General features: G+C 46.7%; 1 protein-coding gene across 1 annotated transcript in view; it reads right to left on the minus strand.

Moving 5' to 3' along the window:
- LAMC1 (laminin subunit gamma 1) overlaps positions 1-21925 on the minus strand; it is a 141383-nt gene that overhangs the window by 13138 nt on the left and 106320 nt on the right. Inside the window, exons 6-24 of the mRNA XM_075003460.1 lie at positions 21033-21150; positions 20781-20879; positions 20534-20670; positions 19742-19864; positions 19447-19636; positions 19004-19116; positions 17274-17495; positions 16889-17077; positions 8528-8773; positions 7962-8115; positions 7394-7536; positions 6111-6289; positions 5706-5862; positions 3725-3930; positions 3293-3372; positions 2715-2852; positions 2319-2463; positions 1568-1717; positions 451-565 (exon numbers count right to left, since the gene is read on the minus strand). Coding sequence (XP_074859561.1) covers positions 451-565; positions 1568-1717; positions 2319-2463; positions 2715-2852; positions 3293-3372; positions 3725-3930; positions 5706-5862; positions 6111-6289; positions 7394-7536; positions 7962-8115; positions 8528-8773; positions 16889-17077; positions 17274-17495; positions 19004-19116; positions 19447-19636; positions 19742-19864; positions 20534-20670; positions 20781-20879; positions 21033-21150 — 2904 coding nt within the window. The remainder of the gene's footprint in view (positions 1-450; positions 566-1567; positions 1718-2318; positions 2464-2714; positions 2853-3292; positions 3373-3724; positions 3931-5705; positions 5863-6110; positions 6290-7393; positions 7537-7961; positions 8116-8527; positions 8774-16888; positions 17078-17273; positions 17496-19003; positions 19117-19446; positions 19637-19741; positions 19865-20533; positions 20671-20780; positions 20880-21032; positions 21151-21925) is intronic.

The raw sequence follows: 21925 nt of genomic DNA on the forward strand, positions 1-21925 counted from the left end.
TGACATGCGGGTGGTACCACTGGCATTAACCCAGGATGTTCTGATTGACTGCACAGGCAATCAGGGCACAATTTAAGATATAGGAATAGCGGATTATATTTATTGGTGGCTTTCTGCCTCCTAGCAAATGCAGTGCTCCAAGCTTCCAGAGCATGACGACTGCTGATCGGGGGGCAGAGGCACAGTATGCAGAACACACAGTGATGCTAAATTTTAAGAAATGGAGACTAGCAGTGTCGGCTGATGGTCACTGTTGACCAAAATGCCAGTTTCCAATGGTGAGAACTTACAACACACAGCTCCTAACCCAGCCTGCCTGAAGGAGAAGCCCGATCACTATACAAGCCAGTTTCCAACGGTGAGAACTTACAACACACAGCTCCTAACCCAGCCTGCCTGAAGGAGAAGCCCGATCACTATACAAGCCATGTACACAAGTCTCTCTCATACCTCTCAGGTTACTGAGAATGTCATTGGCTTCCTGCAGTGTGTCCCTTCCCTTCTTGGCAGCTTCTTCAGCTAGAGCTTTGGCAGCATCAGCTCGGGCCAGCAGCTGGTCAGCTGTCTAGAGAGATACAACCTAGGTCAGCAGAGTCTCCTCTTCTGTATGACTTTATCTACCCATACCCTAAATATGGCATCCCAGTGGCCCAGCAAACCCCAGCCCGGTACAAAAGGCGGCACTTGGCACTGAAGTTCCCTGAAAGCAGTGAGGCTGTGCAGCTGCTCCAATGCAAGCGTTTGGGGCTGCTGAGGCCGAGAGAAAGGCGCACTCATGCAGCTACAGCAGGGGGCTGCCATGGCCGGGGAGAGACACCTTCTCAGAGCCTCCACCCTCCCTTTGCCTGGCAGTATGGACCTACTATAGCCAGACGACACGTCTCAGAGGCGCTGCCACGGCCAGCAGAGCTGGAGCTGCTGCAGTGAGAAAGGACTGCGTGGAGCTCTCTCCTATGGCGCAGCCTGTACCCAAATCTCCTCATTTCCATCCTCATCCCAGATCCCACATCCCCAGCCTTCACCCCTGAACCCCCAATCTCTGCCCAAACCGAGTCCCCTTCTGCACCCCAAACCTCTCCTCCCTGGCCCCAACACAGAGCCTGCACCCCCAGGCAGAGCTCTCATGGCCCCCAGTCCTGAGCTACCTTCCACCCCTAGCCCCCATCCCTGCCAAAAATGGTCCACGCGCAGAATGAATGTTGTTACACGCACCAATATGGAGGAAATGTATTTCACTTCATCTCCATATTGGTGCACATAACAAATTAGAGGGAACACTGCTCAGCACCAAAGGTAGACTATGCTGCTTCTGCAACCACAGAACGCAGTTCCTTGAGGCGTACCCATCCATGATCACTTCACAGAGCAAGCTGCCGCCCTTGCCCTCCTGTGAGGATCAGACCGCCGCTGCATTGTTTTATCTTGTGTTCACCCACTCCACCCACCTTCATGTCCACAAAACCACTTATTAGCAGCAGCAGAACAATTGTACCTCTCAGATCTGCTCTGTAGTTTGCTTCCTTAGGGTCACTTCAGGAAGCAAGAGCCTGTGCACTGCAGAACTAACCTGTTGTTCAGTCCTTCCTTTCTCCAAGAGGTTCCTTACTTCCAGTTCCTTCCCTTTCATGTCTTCTCTCAAGTCCTCATAATCCTTCAACTTCCTGTCAATGAGCTGACCCAGCTCCTCCGCTTCCTTCTTGATCTTGTTTGCCTCAGTCTGTATGTGGAGATTGGAAACAAAACCAGCTTCTGTGAACATAACAGAACTTCTTAGCAGGGAGAGAGATACACTGTGTGCTTTCTAGTATGCAAAAGAGACAGAAGCTGCAGTTAGACTCCTAGTACTCTGCTATTACTAATTTATGGTCAAAAATTCCTAACAGGATCAGGGCCTCGCTGTGTTAAATGCAACACGGGACACAGAGAGAGAGAGGGAGAGATCCTGTGCAAGGAAGCTTACATCAAACTCTCTTCTAGTGGGAAGTGGGGGAGAGAATAGTTTAGGGGGCTCAGCATTAGGTCACAGATTCTTGCAACCTCAGAAAGTAGGTTCAGATCACACCAGAGGCTGACTGTCTTTCAGCCTTTGGAATGGAGAAACATGCAGCTTCCTGCGTGTGCACCTCTCCGATGAGGGCTCACGTGTTAAGGACTTGACTCTTCCATGCAGACGAAAATGACATGGCACTTAAACATGCACATTTGCTTCAGTATTGCTTGCAACACTCTAAACAAGGCATTATTAATTGATCACATCAGTTCAGGTTTGCTGCCAGTGTTCTTTGAACATGCTGTACGTGTTGCTTGACTCAAGATACCTCTAGGCCCGTGGTGTCCACAACAGGCAGACTGGTGAGATTAGCATAAATCTGCAGGGCCTTATTCCCAGCTTCCTCTGCCTCTGCAAGCACCTTGTTAGCCTGCTTCTCTAGGTCTCGAGAAATGTTCTTTGCTTGATTATACCTAAAAAGACAACAGAACATCCCATTAACCTATGATTTCATTCTCTTTCTGAATCAGCGTCTGAGGGACAAAACTCGCACGGTGAAAGTGAAAACAGAAGCTGATATAGGGAACACATGTGAAACTTACTGCTTAAAAGCAGGTGCTTCCCCACCAGCCAACGTATCGAGGACATCTTGTTGTAAGCACCATCCCTTCCCCACTCAAACCCAAGGGAGAGTAAAGTAATAGGCTTTTTATTACTGACTCACTTCCTGTTGAGCTCATCTATGTCATTTGCAGTTTGGTTCTCTCCTGCGAGAGTCTTCAACAGCAATGTATAGGCTTCTGTAGCTGTATCGTTTGCTGCCTTTGCTATGCGCACAATGTCGTCAGCTTCTTGTCTGTGTCTGGGTAATATTACAGACGGAAAACAATCCAATTAGAATTACCAACCAATTTTATTCTCGTCTACCCATTCCCCTTCCTCTCCCAGTAGCACAGTTAGGGTGCTAATAAAGAGGGGCTGTATCCTCAACCTACTGCCCCTGAGGGCAGTTGCAGGGTACTGCTATGATTTTACATTTCTACAGAATTGCATTTAGGCTGAAGGTTGCCCTCATCAGTAATACGCTGCTGCAGCTCTGGTGCTTACAGGTCCCAGAATGCAATGCCCCATCGCTGGTCTAAGCAGATGCAGCTTCATATTGCACAAAAGGAGGCTCACTCTATTTCAGGCCAACTTAGGTTAGCCTTCTATTTCTGAGCAGGGGCCCACACTGCCCTCAATAAGGCAAAACTCAACCGCCTTACCTTTACACTAGTACTTTATATGGACATTGGGCCTTACCGTTCAGCCAATTTACGAGCCTCTTCTGCCAAGAGAGTCATGTTGTTGGGGTCACCACTTGAGTCTGGCGGAGTAATGGACTGAAAGCAAAATCAAACATCCTTTAAAAAGTTTTTCTTCCTCTTTTGTTGCTTGTCCTTTCAATTATTCAGTCATGACTTATAGACTTACTGTGACTTTAAAACTAAAAAGCATTTCCTTTCATCTAGCAATATTTTTCTTGTTGGTTTGTTCAAGACACACTAGCAAAACTTATCCTCAGATTTATGAGGTTAAACACACAAGGTCACAATCCAAACTCAGTGGTAGTTTGTTACGAGAGACACGAGGGAGAAATATACTCTGAACACAAATAAGTTTATTCTATAAACAAAAATGGAAAACGCTACATTAGGGAGTTCACTTCATCTCACGCCTTCACAAAGCACTCACCACATTGGCAACGGCCACCTTCGCCCTCTCAAGCATATTAGAAGCTACTTCAATCAGCTCCTCGGTGCTCTCCACCCGCTCTCGGGCTTGGCTGGCAAGGCCTTCAGTCTCCTGCACTGTATTTTGGATGTTCTGTAGTCGGCCAAGTTGGCTTGCCAGAGTGCTGTTAATTTCCTTGAGACGATCCATCAGGCCCTGATCCACGTCTGAGGCAAGCGACAAAAAAGGGAAGAAGAAAAATTACACAGGGAGCATGGGCTGCAGAAATAAAATACTCGGTAAGTTGCTGCTGTCTGCAACATGTTGGTAGGTTAATCCCTTGTTGAAAGAGGGCGAGAAGAGCCTTTTAATGAAAGGGTAATCAGTTGAAGATCCAAGTTATTGTGAGAATGTGCACAAAACCCACAAGAAACGAAGACGCCACCACCTACTAACGCTCCTGTTGGATATTAAGCAATTCTGAATGCAAGACCTGGCACATAAAGAGGGTGGGGAGCTGCTTTTCAAATGAATTATGTTAAGCTCATGTTTTTTCTACCCAAGTGTTGGATCTGGACTCTGCAATGGCACAGGAGGTAGAAACCTCTGCATGACCTCCCCAAACCCTGCCCTTACTCTAAAGCTCGTAAGTAAGATGCTATTACAGTTCCCGAAACAGCGACACATCTTATGACTATACTAGAATACCAAAACACAACAGGGACACCTAAGGAGAAAGTTAGCTTAATGAGGTTTCAGGATTTTTAAACCAGACTGTTAGTACTACCTTAATAGTCTGTCCTTTAAACACACAAGTACACATTCTATGCACAGAGAGATTAATTTTAAAAAACGAGAGCAACACGAAGGCTGAGCAACCAAATACAAACTAACAAAAGTCCTTGAGAAAATCCCAGAGTTAAGGTTTCTTTAGCAATTTTCCCATGGCCACATTACACATCCTGTAGGTCATCATGTCAACATAAAACAAGTTTTAATTTATTAAACAACATTCAGGTAGAAAAAACGAGAGAAAATATTATGTGCACACGAAGTGTTCAAATTAACACAGTTGCAGGGAATTCACAGGTTATTTTGAGTACATGATCTCTCAACTTTAGGGGTGAGGTAACAGTTTTTAAGTTTAATTACCACTTTCTTTATTTCAGAGAGAACAAAAGCAAACCCCTCAGAGTTCACCTTGCTATTGAGGTTGGACCTCCCTGGTCTGGCACCCTCAGAACGTGAGTTGTTCCAAACTGGGGATTTTGACAGACTGGGGAGGTCAATGCTCCTTGGCTCCCCTCCATACTATTCAGCCACCAGTCCAGGCCACCAGTCTGCACTTTAGGCCCTGCATGCAGCCACTGGTTCCCCTGCCACCAGCACTGCTAGAGTTTCCCAGCCCCAGCTGGGGGTCCCAGCTGAGGCTTCCTGGCTGCCACCAGCTCCCTATTCCCTACTGTCAACTTGCCAGCTTGGGGTCTTCCCAGCCCTGGCTGTGGCTCTGTTCCTGGCCCCCGTCACCAGCTTACCAGCCCTGGCTGCATCTCACTCCATGGCCGCTATCGCCAGGTCTCTGCCACCTTCCCAGCCTTGGCTGCGGCTCACCAGCCTCCACCAGTTTCCTAACCCTGGCCACGGCTCTTTAGCCACCACTGGCTCCTGGCCCCAGCCATGGCTCCCCAGCTGCTGCCAGCTTCTCAGCACCCAGCGGCCTCTGCCACTGGTCCAGCTGCAGTACCAACAATATCCTGGCCATTGCCGCCCTGGCCAGAGCACCCAGACACCAGGCTCACAGTTGATCCCTGCTCCAGGCCACCAGGGCTCTCTGGTCCTGCAACATCCATCCCCAAGTACATCCTGAGCATGTTTTGAAATGGTCATGTCTCCTGAAGCAAACTACATGGCAACAAGAAACAGCTTTACTCCCCTAAGTGACAAGGAATATTCCACAAATTATTAGCTCCATGACACCCTTTGTCTGATCAGTTCAGCCTACCTTTGCTCTTCTGTGCATCTCGGAGCAAGTCCATGACATCCCTCTCTGCCTCCTTCAGTCTATCCTCAAAGGCCTGATCAGTCACGGTTTCATCTCCTGTACCGAGATTCGCTATAAGATCTTCCAGTTCCTGCAACCTCTCACGTTGTTCTGCCACCTAAGAGAGGAAACAGAAATAAACAGCCTCCTGTAGCCCTCCAAAAGCTGACACACAAAGTAACTGTCAGTCGTTTCAGCTTCCAGCAGGTGTCGCTCAGACACAGTGTGGGAATCTCCACGCAAGTGCATCTAGATCCATGTCCATCTCTCTCCCCTAAGAGCTCAGCCCAGCAAGCAGCAGAGAGGTATGCTACTTGGTGTTCGCCAGTAATAGGAGACAAGCGGGGCTTACACTGCAGGCCTTACCTTATCTCTAACCAGTCTATAGCATGCAGGACACTCTTGACAGCCAGGCCAGGACCGATTGTAGAAATAATTCTCTTCACACTGGTCACAACGGATCCCCACAAACCCTTCCTTGCACTCACAGCGACCATCCTCCTTGCACTGTAGGGAGTGAGAGCCCTCGGTGTCACAGTCACACGCTGCATGGAAGTTAAAACATGGGACTTAGATTGGCTGGGAGAAAGAGACAGGCCAAGAACTGCTCTGAAAGAACAGTAGTCAGACACCAGCATACAGTTCAAGGCCTGACACCTCTGTACATTGTATCAGTTAAAGCACAAGATGCAACTTCTTAGTCAATGTCTACAGTAGGGAAAGTAAGTCGATGGCAGATACGCAATTCTAGAAGCAGCAATTGCATAGCTAGAATTGAGGTACCTGCAATCGACTTGTCCGGCCATCACCGAAGAAAGTCAGCTGGAGTTTTTCCCCTCAACGTCCCTTACTCCTCCTGTCTCAGGAGGGGTCCAGGGGCCGATGCTGACCCCTGACAGGTCCATTTCACACATCCCTACCAGACATGCAAAATCAAACCCTGAGGGGGTTGACCTGCTGGGGTAGTTTAGCCATAGCCTTAATCTGTGACACTATTCACTCATGAAAGCTCATGCTCTAAACTTTTCTGTTAGTCTATAAGGTGCCACAGGACCCTTCGTTGCTCTACAGATCCAGACTAACACGGCTACCCCTCCAATATTCACACCAGACTCTACTTACTACCTTTGCCAATGCCTCACAAGCTGTGCTTTCTGTATCAGTCCATCTCATTAGACTGAGCTGCAAATAGCTAATTTTCCCTCACGGTAACAAGGAAGTCAGAAAGATTTAGAAGGAGCCCTATATTTGTGTCCCATTTACACTCTTCTTCTCAGGACTGAGTCAGCAACTTAGGGCCACATTCCAGGGTACAGACGTAGGAGCTTAGAGAGCAGAAAACAGAAACTGTTCTGGAAAAACACTCAGAGCAAGTGTTTACGCCAAAGACAAGCAGATGTCTACAAGTAAACGCAATCAGAGCCCCTGAGACAGAAGAAACAAACACTTACAAATAAATCAAGATGCAAACACTCCCCTGAGACCAGGTCTCACCTAGTGTCCAGGATGTGGACGCAATAAGACAGCTCATTTGTCATGTTAAACACGGGGCTGGGTGAAGGGAGAAAGCAGGAGCGGACAGGTCAGGAGCAAGGAGAAAATGGAGACACAGTGCTGGTTTCCGCTTCTCCTCCTCCCTCACCACTTACGTTTGCAGCCTTCAGGGCCGAAGCCGAAGTGGTTGACCTCACATTTCTCACAGCGCTGCCCAGTGATGCCTGGCTGACACTCACACTGCCCTGTTTGTATGTCACAATGGCCATCGGTGGAGCCCAGTGGATGGCAGTCGCACCTGTTGGAGGAGACTGTATTTCAAGTGACAACAAAAAAACCACAGCGAAACCAAGACGCTGCACTTGCATGTTTGATGCGAGGCTCTCTCAGGTCCTGCGCAGCCTCACAGCTCCCATGTGAAGTGGTACTGCTGCGTCTTTCTCACGGATGGGGAAAGCAAGGCACAGAGACTGAACTGTGCAAAATCATGCAGGGACTGAGCTAGGAGTGGGACCCAGAACTCCCACCTACCAGCCTTGTCCCATAATCACAAAATGGTTTCTATTTATAAATTACCCTTCTCCATAGAACCCTCCATGCCTAGTCCTCACCTCGCCTACCATCGTTTGCAGAAAACCCCTTCCATCTGTTATGGATGCTGAAATAAGGGCTCAACACAGATCCTGCAGAAAACACACTGCCACAGCCACAGGGCACCCTCACCTGTCACAGCCACGCCCACTCTGTAGGTTGTAGAAGCCAGGGTCACAGGCACTACAGTCCCTCTCAGTCACGTGCGGCAGGCACTCACACTGCCCAGTTACTTGATTGCAGCTTTTTTGCTGGTTCACTGTGCCATAAGGATTACAACTGCAAGCTGCAAGAGAGGGAAACGGGGACAAGTTCCCAGTAATTAGCTGAATGCTATCACTGTAAGTGTCGGTAGACCGGAGCCTCCAAATGTGGTATGTGGCACGTGAACGCAAACGGTAGGTTGGACCTCTTTACACAAGCAGGGCCCACACTGTGTCAGACCACTGAACAGGACTACAGCAAAGGTGTTGCAAGCCATACGCACCAGTGCAGCATAAAATCTCCCAATGCAGTTGGGCAGGTCTGCAGGCAGCACTAAAATCAGAGTTCTGATGTTCAGCCCATTATGATGTCAGGTTTGTGGGGCCAAACTAGGCACTCCTTCCAATGATGTACCAGTTAGACAAAGAGGGGGCTGCGGTAGCCATGACAATGGGTCTGATTTTCACACTTGAAAAGCTGAGAAAGGCACTTACCCTTGCATTTAACCTCAGGGCTGGAGGCTAACGGGCTCCCAAAGAACCCATCCTTGCACCGATCACAATAGAAGCCAGCTGTGTTATAGATGCACTTCAGGCATTCCCCTGTCAAGCGGTTACAGTTCCCCACGGCATTGGGATCAATGTTGTCGCTGCACTGACAGAGACGACAAAGCCTGGCAGGGCCATTTTCACCAAGCGGGTCTCCAAAATAACCGTCGTCACACAGCTCACATCTTTTACCTGGGAGTATGACAAATGTGTGTCATCAGCCAGCAGTTACAAGGAAACCTGTATTTCCCAGCAGCCCCTCGTGCACGGTGCTCTCTCAACACGTTTTAGCAGGAAGATCTTGGGCTTTAGAAAACCACAACTGAGGACTGAATCACACCCTTCAAGACTTAGAGCTACCTTTGCATTTTCAGCTAAAGGTGATTTATAAGCCTCTGTGTCACTCCAGAACACACTGATTTGTTCTTAAGAAATATGCCAATGAGACAGAAAAGCACTCCTTTCCGCGATTGATTTTTCTCAATGTTCCATACACTTTAAACATCTAAAACAGTGTTTCTCAACCTTTTTGATATCAGGGACTGCCTTGATGCCTTCCTAAACAGTGCCAGGGTGATCTCAGGGACCAGCACTGGTCCATGGATCAGTTTTTGAGAAACACTGGACTAGAAAGCCACCAATTTTGCAATCTACATGTCTTGTCAACATTTGGCTCTTTAACATCACTCCTCCAACCTGTTTCAGATTTCACACACTAGTTAAGCTAGACACCAGCACAAACTAACTTCCAAAATATAAAATACAAAAATTGACACCCCCCCACCCTTAAATTCATTCATTGAAACAACGCAGATTGTCTAAAGCAAGACGACCCACCAGGCACTTCCATTACAGAGGCTGTGAAACTGCAACAAGGACAGAAGACTGCACACAGTATATGGCCCTGTGGTAACTCTGGTTCCTTCCCCTAGGCAGTTATCAATACACAGCTCAGATCCCTGACTTCCAAGAGAAGCACCTACAAACTCTTTCTCCAGTTAGGCTAGGTCTACACTGCAGCATTAAGTCAATTTTGAAGCAATTAGTTCAATTTTACAATGTCATTGTCCTCACTGCAAATACCATTAGGTCAATTTTAAGGAGCACTAAGGTCAACACTCTTACATTGACCATCTGAGATGGCTTCATGCCACATTTGATTTTAAGAGGTTGAAATAAGTCTAGTGTAGAAACAGTGTTCTTTAAATTGATTTTATTGGCCTCCAAAGGTGTCCAACAGGTATTCCACAATGCCCCACAGTTGTCCCTTCTGGCCGCTTTCACCTCCACTGCTCTCAAGGTACACAGGAAGTAGGTAACAGGAAGCCCAGAAATTTGAATTAATTTTCTTCCCTGACCAGTGTGGCTAGCGCACCTCAGGAGCCATCCATCGCATTGCATCTAGACACATCATGCCATCATGAGCACTCAGGATTCTTCTGATATGAGTTTGCAGGTCACAAGAGAGCTCCAGCATGCAACCATAGAATCATAGAAGAGTAGGACTGGAAGGGATCTCGAGGGGCCATTGAGTCCAGCCCCCTGCCCTCATGGCAGGACCAAGCACTTTCTAGACCATCCCTGAAATCTCTGGATCACATAAGAACATAAGAATGGCCATACTGGGTCAGACCAAAGGTCCATCCAGCCCAGTATCCCGTCTGCCGACAGTGGCCAATGCCAGGTGCCCCAGAGAAGGAGAACAGAAGACAATGATCAAGTGATTTATCTCCTGCCATCCATCTCCTGCCCTTGTACTGAAGGCTAGGGCACCATAGTTTACCCCTGGCTAATAGCCATTTATGGACCTAACCTGCAAAAATTTATCGAGCTCTTTTTTAAACCCTAATAGAGTCCTGGCCTTCACAGCCTCCTCCTTTTATATCTTTATCGTCCAAGGGCCCCACTGCTTTTTTAGCGGGCTTCCTGTTTCTAATGTATTTAAAAAACATTTTACTATCATTTTTTGAAGTTTTGGCTAGCTGTTCCTCAAAATCTTTTTTGGCTTTTCTTACTACATTATGACACTTAATTTGGGAGTGTTTATGTTCCTTTCTATTTTCCTCATTAGGATTTGACTTCCACTTTTTAAAAGCTGCCCTTTTCTCTCTCACTGCCTTTTTAACATGGCTGTTAAGCCATGGTGGTTCTTTGTTACGTCTCTTACTGTGTTTTTTTATTTGGGGTATACATTTAAGTTGGGCCTCTAGTATGGTGTCTTTAAACAGTTTCCATGCAGCTTCCAGGGATTTTAGTTTAGTTACCCTACCTTTTAGTTTCTGTTTAACTAGCTTCCTCATTTTAGTGTAATTCCCCTTTTTGAAATTAAATGCCAGAGTGTTTGACCGCTGCGGTGTTCTTCCCAACACAGGAATATTAAAAGTTATTATATTGTGGCCACTATTTCCAAGCGGTCCAGTAACAGTTACCTCTTGGACCAGATCCTGCGTTCCAGTCAGGACTAGATCGAGAATTGACTCTCCCCTTGTGAGTTCCTGTACTAGCTGCTCCAAGAAGCAGTCATTTAAGGCATAAAGAAATTTAATCTCTGAATCCCATCCTTAGGTGACATGCACCCAATCAATATGGGGATAATTGAAATCTCCTATTATGACTGTGTTTTTTATTGTGATAGCCTCTTTAATCTCCCTTAACATTTCAGCATCACTATCACTGTCCTGGTTAGGTTATCGGTAATATATTCCTAATGCCATATTCATATTAGAGGAATTAATTGTTATCCATAATGATTCTATGGAACATTTTGATTCCTTTAGGATTTTTGTTTCATCCGATCCTATATTATCCTTCACATATGGTACCACTCTGCCACCCGCACGACCTGTTCTGTCTTTCTGATATAATTTATATCCCGGTATGATAGTGTCCCACTGACTGTCCTCATTCCACCATGTTTCTGTGATGCCTATTATGTCAACTTCCTCCTTTGATATGAGGTACTCCAGTTCACCCATCTTATTAGACAGACTCCTAGCATTTGTGTAAAATGCTCATTTCTGTTTGGGGAGAGGAATCAGTGCTGAGCAAACTGCGAGTCAGCAAGCGAAATGTGGACATTTATAAAAAGATTTTGCACGGCATGATCACAAAAGATTAGTACCAGGAGGCTCAACAATGCCAGGAAAGTGAAAGTGCTCTGGCAGAACTATCAAAGTCCAAGAAGCCAAAGGGCGATCTGGGTCATCTTCCAAGACGTGCCAGTACTACGAGCAGCTGGACACCATTCTTAGGAGGGACTCAACCATGGTTCTCAAACTTAACTGAGACTCATCAGGAGGCTGTACTCAGCGCTCCTTTGGGAGCCAAGAGGAGCTGAGCAGAGAGGGGGAGCAGGAGGCAGAGGCTGATGAAGAGGACGATGAAAACAGTCATCAGCAGACACCCGATGAAGTTTCTCCTCCCAGCCTGGAGCTCTTCATCACCCTCAATCTCAAGCCAGTCCTCTCATCATCGACATCTGAATCTTTGGGGCCCAGTAATGGTTCCTCTGTTGAGTATTTTTTTTTTAGAATGCTACAAGTGGGTTGCGGCTGGGTTGGGGTATAGATTTACTTTTGTGGAGCACATTTTTTAAAATGCTACAAGCAGGTTGTGGCAGATGAGGTGGCTCTATGCCCCTCAGAACAGCTTGTAAATATTTCTGGGGATGGAGCACTTATCCTTTTTGGAGCTCTCCATAAAGATCTCAGCCAGGTACTCTTATTTTTTGCACGAGATTTTTGTGGAAGCCTGACTTACTGCAGCTCCCATGATAGCACACCTTGCCATGCCAGGGAACCACTAAGTAATCTGGTACCATGTCACCACACAACATTCTGGAAAATTTTCCAGCCCTGTGCTCACACAGTATGAGCATATTTTCTTTTTCACACTATCGTTCTTAGGAGACTGATGTCTTTTTTGGAAATCTAGAAGAAGCACGGGAATTTTGATAAGAGTTTTTCGCACTGCTCCCAGGCCATTTAAATTTCCCAGGACTGCCCTGCCACATCACGTCTGGCAGGCTCTCTTGGCCTTCTCCCTTCCTATCATGCTGCTGGCTTTTTTCTCTGCACAGGACTGATGAGGACCCGCCAAGAAAGGTTTTTTCCACAGTTTACAGTTTAAAGGAAGTGCCCCCTTGACCCCCCCAACCTGCCATGCAGCTGTAAAGATCAACCCCTCCTCCACCACATGGCTGCCGGGCTGTGCTGGCCCTGCTCCTGGACACAGCCTGTCCAGTGTGGGCTTTCCTTGCTTTAAATGGTTTTTTCCCTGCACAGGATTGATGAGAAGCCAGCAAGAAACGTTTTTCCCCGCACTTTCCAGGAATGACCCCCACCCGCCTGCCATGAATCCAGCGAGCTCCAACCACCTTCCCCACCCCACACTTTACAGGGCTTTGATTTAACCCCCCTCTCCTGACTTCTTAAGTCAGCAACATCTTATTATGTCTGCAATGAGACAGCCTGGATAAACAATAGCTTGTTTTACACAGGTTGATTCATTGTCATCCTTAAGAAGCCAAAAGTGGCCTTGGAAACCAAAAGTTGCAGTGATTTGTCAAAGAGAGACACATTCATCCTATATGGGTAACACTTTGTGTTACATTTTCAAATGATATCTAACTTTTGAGCTTCCCTTTCTTCAGCAGGCAGCTTCAATGGGGGAGACAAGTCTGCCATGACTAGGAGAAAGAAAAGATCAAAACGGCCTTATCCTGCAGCAGCTGGAGAAGGCTGATGGAGAGAGCGAGAGTCGCTCCTAACCATGAGTGGATACTGCAGTGGCAGCAGAGCATTGTGCAGTGTTGCCAAAGCATGCTCAAGTACAGGAAAGAGAACTTGGCAGAGCTCCCGACTGCTGTCAGGGAACAAACTGAGGTCCTCCGTTCCATACTGAAGCTGAAGAGGGACACCCAATGCAGGACACATTATATGAACGCCACACCCTGCTGCCCAGGCTACCCTCAATATACCTCAACACCCCCCCTATTCCCAGTCAGGGATCCCAAACATGGGGGCTGGGGCACCAAGGACAGTCTCCCGCTCCATCCCCATGACTTCTCCCCACTGCAAAAGGCTATTCCACCACACGTGACATTCCTTTTTCCTACCTCTTAACCCTCACTGCCAAATGAAAATATTCTTTTTTGTGAAAACTACAGTGTCATTGATTGCTTCACATGGGGTGGGGTGCAGTTATAGATGCTTTCATAAAGGTTAAGCGCACATCGTTGTGGGGGGGTGAGGATGGCATCACAATAGTTTGACTCATGTGGCGGTCTGCTCATTCATAAAGCCATCAGAGCCTCCTTGGCTGTGGCTGCCTCTGCATTGAGAATGCCCTTGTGGGAGGCTGCGAATAACCCTTGCTCGTGGCATCTGCTTCTGCAATCCAAGCTGGCATGAAATTCTCTCCCTTTCATTCACAAATGTTATGGAGAATAAAGCACACTGCAACCACGGTGGGGACGCTGGTTCCGGAAGCGTCTAAACAGGTCAAAAGTCTTCTGAATCTGTCTTTTAAATGGCCAAAGGCACACTTCACCACCGTTCTGCACTTGCTCAGTCTGTAGGCTGAAGCACTTCTGACTGCAGTTGAAGGTGCCTGTGTATGGCTTCATGAACCAAGGAAGCAGAGGGTAAGCAGGGCTGCCCAGTATCACTATGGGAATCTCCACATCACCAGTTTTGATTCTTCTGGTTTGGGAAGAAAGTCCCATTGAGGAGCTTTCTGTGCAGACCTGAATTTCTAAAGATGTGTACTCCTGTACTTTTCCCAACCATCCCATGTTGATGTTGGTGAAACGACCTTTGGGATCCATCAACACCTACAATATTATGGAGAAGTACCCCTTGCAGTTAAGTCCAGGTGGTCCAGGGCCAGGCTGAAGATGTGCAGACCATCCATCACCCCACCGCAGTTAGGAAACCCCATGCCAGCAAAGCCACCCAATATGTGCTGGACATTTCCCAAAGTCACAGTCTTCTGCATCAGACAGTGAAAGATTGCACTGGCTACTGTACATCTGCCTACCCCAAATTGATTTGCCACTGACAGGCAGCTGTTGGGCATTGCCATCCTCCACAGTGCAACTGCCATTCGCTTGTGAACTGTCGAAGCAGGTCTCATTCTGGTTTCGCTGTGCTTCAGGAGGGAGGACAGAATATCACAAAGTTCCATGAAAGTGGCTTGTGCATGCAGAAGTTCTGCATCCATTTCTTGTCATCCCAAGCCTCCAAAATGATGTGGTCCCACCAGTGAGTGCTGGTTTCATGTCTCCCGAAATGGTGCTCTACTGTAAGCAATGCATCCAGCAGTTCTGCATTCCTAGTCTCCAGTTTGTCAATTTCATCATCTGAATCATCCTCTTCCTCCTCAGCCAACTCATCCTCCTGCTGACTTTGTCTAAATAAATACTCCATGACACTTCAGGAAGTGGCCATAACACACTGTGCAACAGCTAGAAGCAGCTGAGGATCCATGCTAGCAGCATTAGCTGGGGCAGGGGCAGGCTTTGGGAAAACAGCCTGAAAAAATGGCAAAAAAATCACTTGGGCTGGCTGTTTGTTTTCCAACAGCAGAGGGGCTAGGTGCTTTGCATTCTGGGATGATGACAGACACCCACAAGCACTTGCAGCCCACTTTTTTCCATAAGCCACTGGCACAAAACCCCAGAATGCAACAGGCACTGTGGGTTAGGTATCCACAATGCATTGCTCACGCACTCAAATGTAGGTAAGGCAACGGAGATATGCTAAGTCGACTTTCTGAACATTTGTGGACACTCAACTTTGATTTTATAAAATATAGCTTTGAAAAGTAACTTGATTAAATTCAACTTTATTTCGTAGTGTAGACATAGCCTGACACCCTCACAATAACTCCTTGAACAAAAGAGCTCTGGTATTGACCCCCACTCCTTTACACCACTACTTCACATAGTCCTCCTAGGTTGTTTAATGGTGGCTCTAATCCATCAAACCCCTTAAGACAGGGATGGAAACCACAGGTTTGCCAAACAGAGAAGCTGCTTCCCCCACACAAAGTTAAAACTTTTGCTTTCACCTGCAAACATGTTGTTCTCTTCCATCATGGCAAAATCACTTACCAGCAGGGGCACTTAGGGAGGGAGGGAGGCAAGAGGAGCAAACCCAAGAGGTTGGGCACTGACGCACAGGCCTGCCACATGTGGCAGTGATAAATAAGGATAAGCCTGAATCTTCAAGGCAATCTGGATCTAGATCTGAACTTAGCCAATAACAAAACAGAATTAAAAAATATCTGCTGCATGTCTCTGCAACTCCTCAAGCTGATCTTTATATGGTATATTCTTGTGTATGACCAAACACAGCAAATTAGTGCAAGGACTGAGACAGCTATCTAGCCATGTAAAAGAGGCATCTACTTTTGACTCCCTGGTGTCGAGCCTAAGTTCTACTGAAAGCCTGCCACTCTGAGTTATCGTTATGGACAAGAAGGGCTTTATTTAAAAAGGTTTACGCCATCATCTACTTTAAGTTCTACTATCTAAAATTAGAGCAACGAAGGGTCCTGTGGCACCTTATAGACTAACAGAAAAGTTTAGAGCATGAGCTTTCGTGAGTTAACTCACTTCTTCAGATGCTTCAGAAGTGAGTTAACTCACGAAAGCTCATGCTCTAAACTTTTCTGTTAGTCTATAAGGTGCCACAGGACCCTTCGTTGCTCTACAGATCCAGACTAACACGGCTACCCCTCTGATACTATCTACAATTAGACACATATCTGCTGACACACATTTGTTTCAGGCTGCAAAAAATAATATGGACTTCTACAAAAGTTGACCTGCCCTGACGAAGTACTGCAGCCTGTGACTACATAGGCAGAACCAACCTGCTGCACAAACCAGTCTCTACCAGTCTGGCAGATGGAAGACATGCCCTCTAATGTTATCCTGATTTGAACAGAAATATTTAATAGCTCTCATGCCTGTCCCATTTTCCTCCCAGCTCCACGATTACCAGTGCCCAGTGTTAGAAATTATCCTGGTTTTGTGTCTCAAATATTTTCAGACTTTGCTCACTCTAAATCTCAGCATCTTCATTCAGGAAAGAGAAAAACCTCTGGCTTTTTTTTCAGTTCATCAGAATCCCAAGAATTATGGCAACAGAGATCCTGAATAGTTACCAAGCTTTCTGCTACGGAAAAAAGGAACCACAACACACAGAAGTGATCAGTTCTGCTTGTCTCCCTTCACTGTGCAAAGCAGCAGGCCATGTGTAAGAAGGCCCTCTGTGGTCAGGTCTGAATAAGAAACAATACCTGTGGTACCAGCAGGACAGTTGGTGCATACCACCTCCTGAGTCTTCGGCACTACGGCACAGCTGGAGCCCCCTGGACACGGACACGGCTGACAGTCTGAGGAACTGCCTGTAGTTGCATCTCCGTAATAGCCATCACTGCATTTCTCACAGTTAAGGCCTGCAGTGTTATCTCTGCAGTTGCAAGCACCTGTGGTGGGGGGAGGTTTAATTTGCAGGTGGGGAGGAGGGAATGGCAGGGGAGAGAAAAATACCAGAACATGCTTTTAATATTGTTCCAGTCATTATCCCCATCCCATCCCTCACACAGAAAGAACAACAAAAATAAATAAATAAATAAACCCAGATCTCCTCCTGCTGCTTCCTCTCCCCATCTTCCTCCTTACCAGTCTCTGGGTCACAGCTCTCACTGTGCCCATTGCAGGTACACAGCACACACAGACTGTACGGCCCAAGGCTAGGTGTCTCTCTCCTGTAACCTGGGGCACAGTGCTCGCAGAATTGACCATGGTAGCCTGCCGGACACGTGCAGCTCTCCACCCAGGTCGCAGGTGTTCCAGGCTCAGGACGAGCGCTCACAATAGTGACATCATCCAGGTATCCAGCATCTGGAAAGAGATTGGGCAGAGAAGAAGTTAATTATCCCCACATGACAAATGGTCTGGTGTGAGCCCGATACAGTATATTTACACACAGAGAGAGAGAGGCCACTCAGTGTCAGAGATGTGGCTGCTGTTACTACAACAGGAAAGTCACCAGATGCTTTGGTTATGTGAGAAGAATGCCACGTAACCCAGAGAAAATGAAGGCCAGAAAGCAGAGTAGGCAGTTCCCTAAGCATGAGATACATGGGTACGCAGAGAAGGCAACTTGCCAAACAGTTGGCATGCAAGACATAGCTGGGTACAAAGAACATAATTTGTGTCAATACATTTTGGCAGTAAAAATCATGTCTTATGTGGTTCCAGTCAGAAACCAAGCATGGTTCCTAACCTTCCCTGTTACAGGGACAGACAAACCCTCGTGATGCTTTAAAATGTGTGCATGGATTCTTGTCCAGACCCAGTTTCTTACAGTAACAGAAAGAAGAAACTACAAAGACATCCCTGTGCCCACTCTCTTTTGGGCTTTTCTCCTCCAGACTCCCCTCCCCACAGTACCGTAAGTCGACTTCCCTTAGTAATACCACTGAGGCAGAGTTCTACGTCAGGTGTAAATGATTATGATTAACAATATCCTATGCTGATGTAAGGTTTTTGCTCTAATGTAGTGGATCTAGAACTACAAACAGAACCGCGGCTACCTGGGGATATTAGCTGCAACTGGAATTCTCCTGAGATAAGTCACACCACACATTGACTACTCTGTTTGATTATCAGCGCATTCCTCTTGTGTAAAAAAAAAATCACTTAAAATTCTTATAACTTCCAGTTCTTCCTTCAGTTCATACTTCTTATTTTAATCAATTTGTTTTAGCATGAAAAAATCTCTCAGCAGTATTCCAGGCCGCTAGTGTTTGGTCCCTAATCAGAGACAGTTCCCAGAGCCCCTCTTCACACACAACTCCCAGTCAAGCGTAAACAATGGTCTCCATCAGTTTTGTGTCTTCCTGTATCTCTCTTCTTTATGTTACAAGTGTAATAGCAGTAGAGTGGGAGCCACACAGCTATTAAAAAAATCCTGGCATCTCTGCTGCCACCTCCTCCAGACTTCTGAGGCACATCTGAGCTATACCCAGATTTTCACTAACCGGGTCTGTACGCAGCTGGCTGTTCCATGATAAAAATTCTGAAGTCATTAAACAAATAAAAGCCCAAAGGAACAGAGACAGCGGATCCTTGACCTCCTACAAGGAATTCATATCACAGTGGCACCAGGTACCCTGCAGGTGGCCCACAAAGCAAGATGTCACTCACGAGGTAGACCGAGGAAAAATATGAGTCACGGACTGCCAAAAAAACCAGCCTTAGGTATTTATAATTAGGCTCTGAGATACTCTGGGCACTGTCATTCTGCAGCAGTGAGACAATCTGCTCCTCTCCCATACACAGCTGTTGTGGAAACCGCCCCATGCCTCATCCCGACACCCACTTTCCCCAGCAGCAGAATGACTCACTTCTCTCACTGTACGTCCCACGGATCTTGACAGAAGTCAAGTTGTAAAGCAGCTTCTGAAACTCGAATGCGGTGAGAGAAGGCCTCCATGGGTAATCTGTTGCTTCATGGAGCCTGTCAAGAAGAGGCATGTGTCATTTTCTAGGCTTACAGTTTTCACTTGCTGATGGCTGTGCTCTTCCAATGGACCATTTGAGCAATTATATGCTGTTACAACACATTTAGCATGTACCTATGTAGTACTAGGAGGCCAGGTGCACTGCATTCATCTGATGGCAAGATTATGAATTTCATTTTGAAAAAACACCAACATTAAGAGTACTGGTTTTCTCACTGTGTCTCTGAGAACTGTTCACCCCAGGTTAGATTCCTGTTACAGCAATTACTTCCCCTCCTCCCCTGTCAACCCTGATTCTTCCCAGGCTACAGGGAAAACTTCCTCACCTGAAGGCATACTTCACCGTGTTCTCGCTGGGATAAGAGTTGCCCTGAGCAATAAGAGGCACAGATACTCTAAGCCCAGCCCCTTCAAGCACCAGGTCCTCTGCAGAAAGACGAGTGTCCCGCCTATCCACCCGAAAGGAGAAAGTCAGATTTTGAGCATAACTCAAAACCTGGTTGCCCAAAAACTTGCCTGAAACAAAACAAAAACCACACGTGATGAGGGAAGAAAGTGAAGAGTTGATATATGGTAGCATGGTGAGCTTTTACAGAGAACTCTGTGCCTGAGTCTGCTTACCAGGTGCAATGAAATAGATGGGGAAATAACTGTCTGAAATAACAGAGATGTCCTCAGTCACAGCACTCCACTGGAGTAAAACTTCAGAGCCATCTCGCTGCTCAGCATGCCACTCCTCCTCTCCTGAAATAGAGACATACAAGAGGAAATGCTCCATAAAGGCATAATATCGCACCATGCACTTATCACTGTGTGTGGCCCCAGGAATTTTTAACTTACATTTTAAGCAATAGTGCTAACCTGTGTTAGAAAGCTGCGTGCCATTGTCCCCCCCGCTTACAAAGAGAAATCACTACACTGCCAGTTCAAACCCGGAATTTATAAGAGCTAACAATTAAAACAACAAGAAGCATTCAGAAATCACATTTGGCCAAAAAACACATAGAACTCAAAACCTAAAACTTTTGGCTAGGTTCTGAAAATGAGGAAATGGCTTCTCCTAACTGCTGGTGCTCTGCATAGAGAGAAGTGTTTATATCCTCAGTACACACACATACAAATATTTTACACCTGGATACCTGAAGTCAAGCCTATAAATCCATTTTTGGACACAAATAAAAATTGTCTGACGTTCGAAGATGCTGAACACGGCAACTCCCATTGACTTTAATGTGTGTTGTGGGTACCCAGCACTTCTGACGGTAAAGCTATATATTTAGGTACCTGAAGTTTGACTGCTTTGGCAGCAGTAATCCCGCACAGGTAAAGAGGAAGAGACGGAGAAGAAAAGAGTTAAATTTTAGATTAAAGTCTACAGCACAGCCTTGAAGCCGAGGGAAGATTTGTCTTTACCAGTCCGGAAATTGGAGACGATGTTGTAGACACTGTAGCCAACGGCATTGGTGCAGACTGAGGAGTGACCAAAACAGAAGCAAGGGGTACAGCCCCTTGGATTGGCTGCATCCAGATTGAAAAACCCAGGTTTACATCTGAAAATGAGCACGAGAAAGAACTTTTTTCTTCATCTTTTCTCAAAACACACAATGACAAAAAACACTTCTGAGACACATGCAACAGAGCTATTGAAAGGGCAACTTACCTCTCACAGTGGAATCCCTCCACGTTGTCCTTGCAGGTACATCGCCCTGTTTCAATACTGCAGTCATCTGTGCTGCCAGCAGGATTGCACGAACACCGCCTAATGGAGCGAGTGGAGAGGAATGAGAAACCCATTACGAACTGCGTAGAGAACCAAGAAGAGAAGAAAGCATACAAGAAAACTCACTTTCCCCTCTCTTCAGTAGCAGCTCCTTTAACCAGCTACTTGAACTACAGGAAAAGAATCCCCTACCTGCACCCAGCCTCTGAGAGGGAGTGGAATCCTGGCTGACATCGGTCACATTTATCTCCCATCACACCGGGCTTGCAGCTGCACCGGCCATAGTTATCACACTGGGTGCTAAGAGAGCCTGTGGGAAACAGGAGAAAAAAAAGGAACTTTAACCGAGTGTGTGATTATATTAGCTGTTGCAGATCCAACTGTGTGCTGCGAGAGCTTTTGGGGGATACATAGGGAGAGGGAACAGAACAGTGATGTCTCTCTCCAAGGTCTAGAATGAAAACTTGCCAAGAGCCTATGGGCAGAATCTGATTTACATGAGTGTTCATAAAAGCATAACCCCGTGACATCACTCAAATGGCATCTTTACATCTGTGCACCCAAAATAAAGCTGAGCTGACCTTGCCTTTGTTTTGCTTCCCCTTCCCTCTCTCCCCTCTTCCACGTCTATTCTCCTTTTCTCCTCAGACCATTTTTGCTCTTCTTTCCTTTGGGTTTTCCCACTTCTGTTTCTTCCATTCACCCAGTTCTCTCTGCAGCTCCAGTTTATGCCATGCCTTCTCATTAGCCTTCCCTCAGTTCAGCTCTCTCTGTCCTCTCTCTCACCCTACTGTTCCCAAGTTCCTTCTCTCTCCCCAGTAGCCTTCAGTTCACCCTTTGCATGGGTAACTCCTGACCAGTTCCTTTCACACACAGATTTTCTTCCTTGGTACACTCACTTCTCTGCCTTCTCCAGTCCCACCCAAGTCTACAAGTGCTGCTACCTCACATCCAGATGATACCCAATGCGCTTCCTCTCCTAGGCCATGTTCCGGGGTAGACTGTCTATATGTAGGTGGTCTTTTGTCAGTCAGCCTGGGCTCTCTCCACCTTTCCTGCACTGTGAGATAGACTCTTGAGCATGG

This window comes from Carettochelys insculpta, chromosome 9, assembly GCF_033958435.1.
Source record: "Carettochelys insculpta isolate YL-2023 chromosome 9, ASM3395843v1, whole genome shotgun sequence".
Lineage (NCBI taxonomy): Eukaryota > Metazoa > Chordata > Testudines > Carettochelyidae > Carettochelys > Carettochelys insculpta.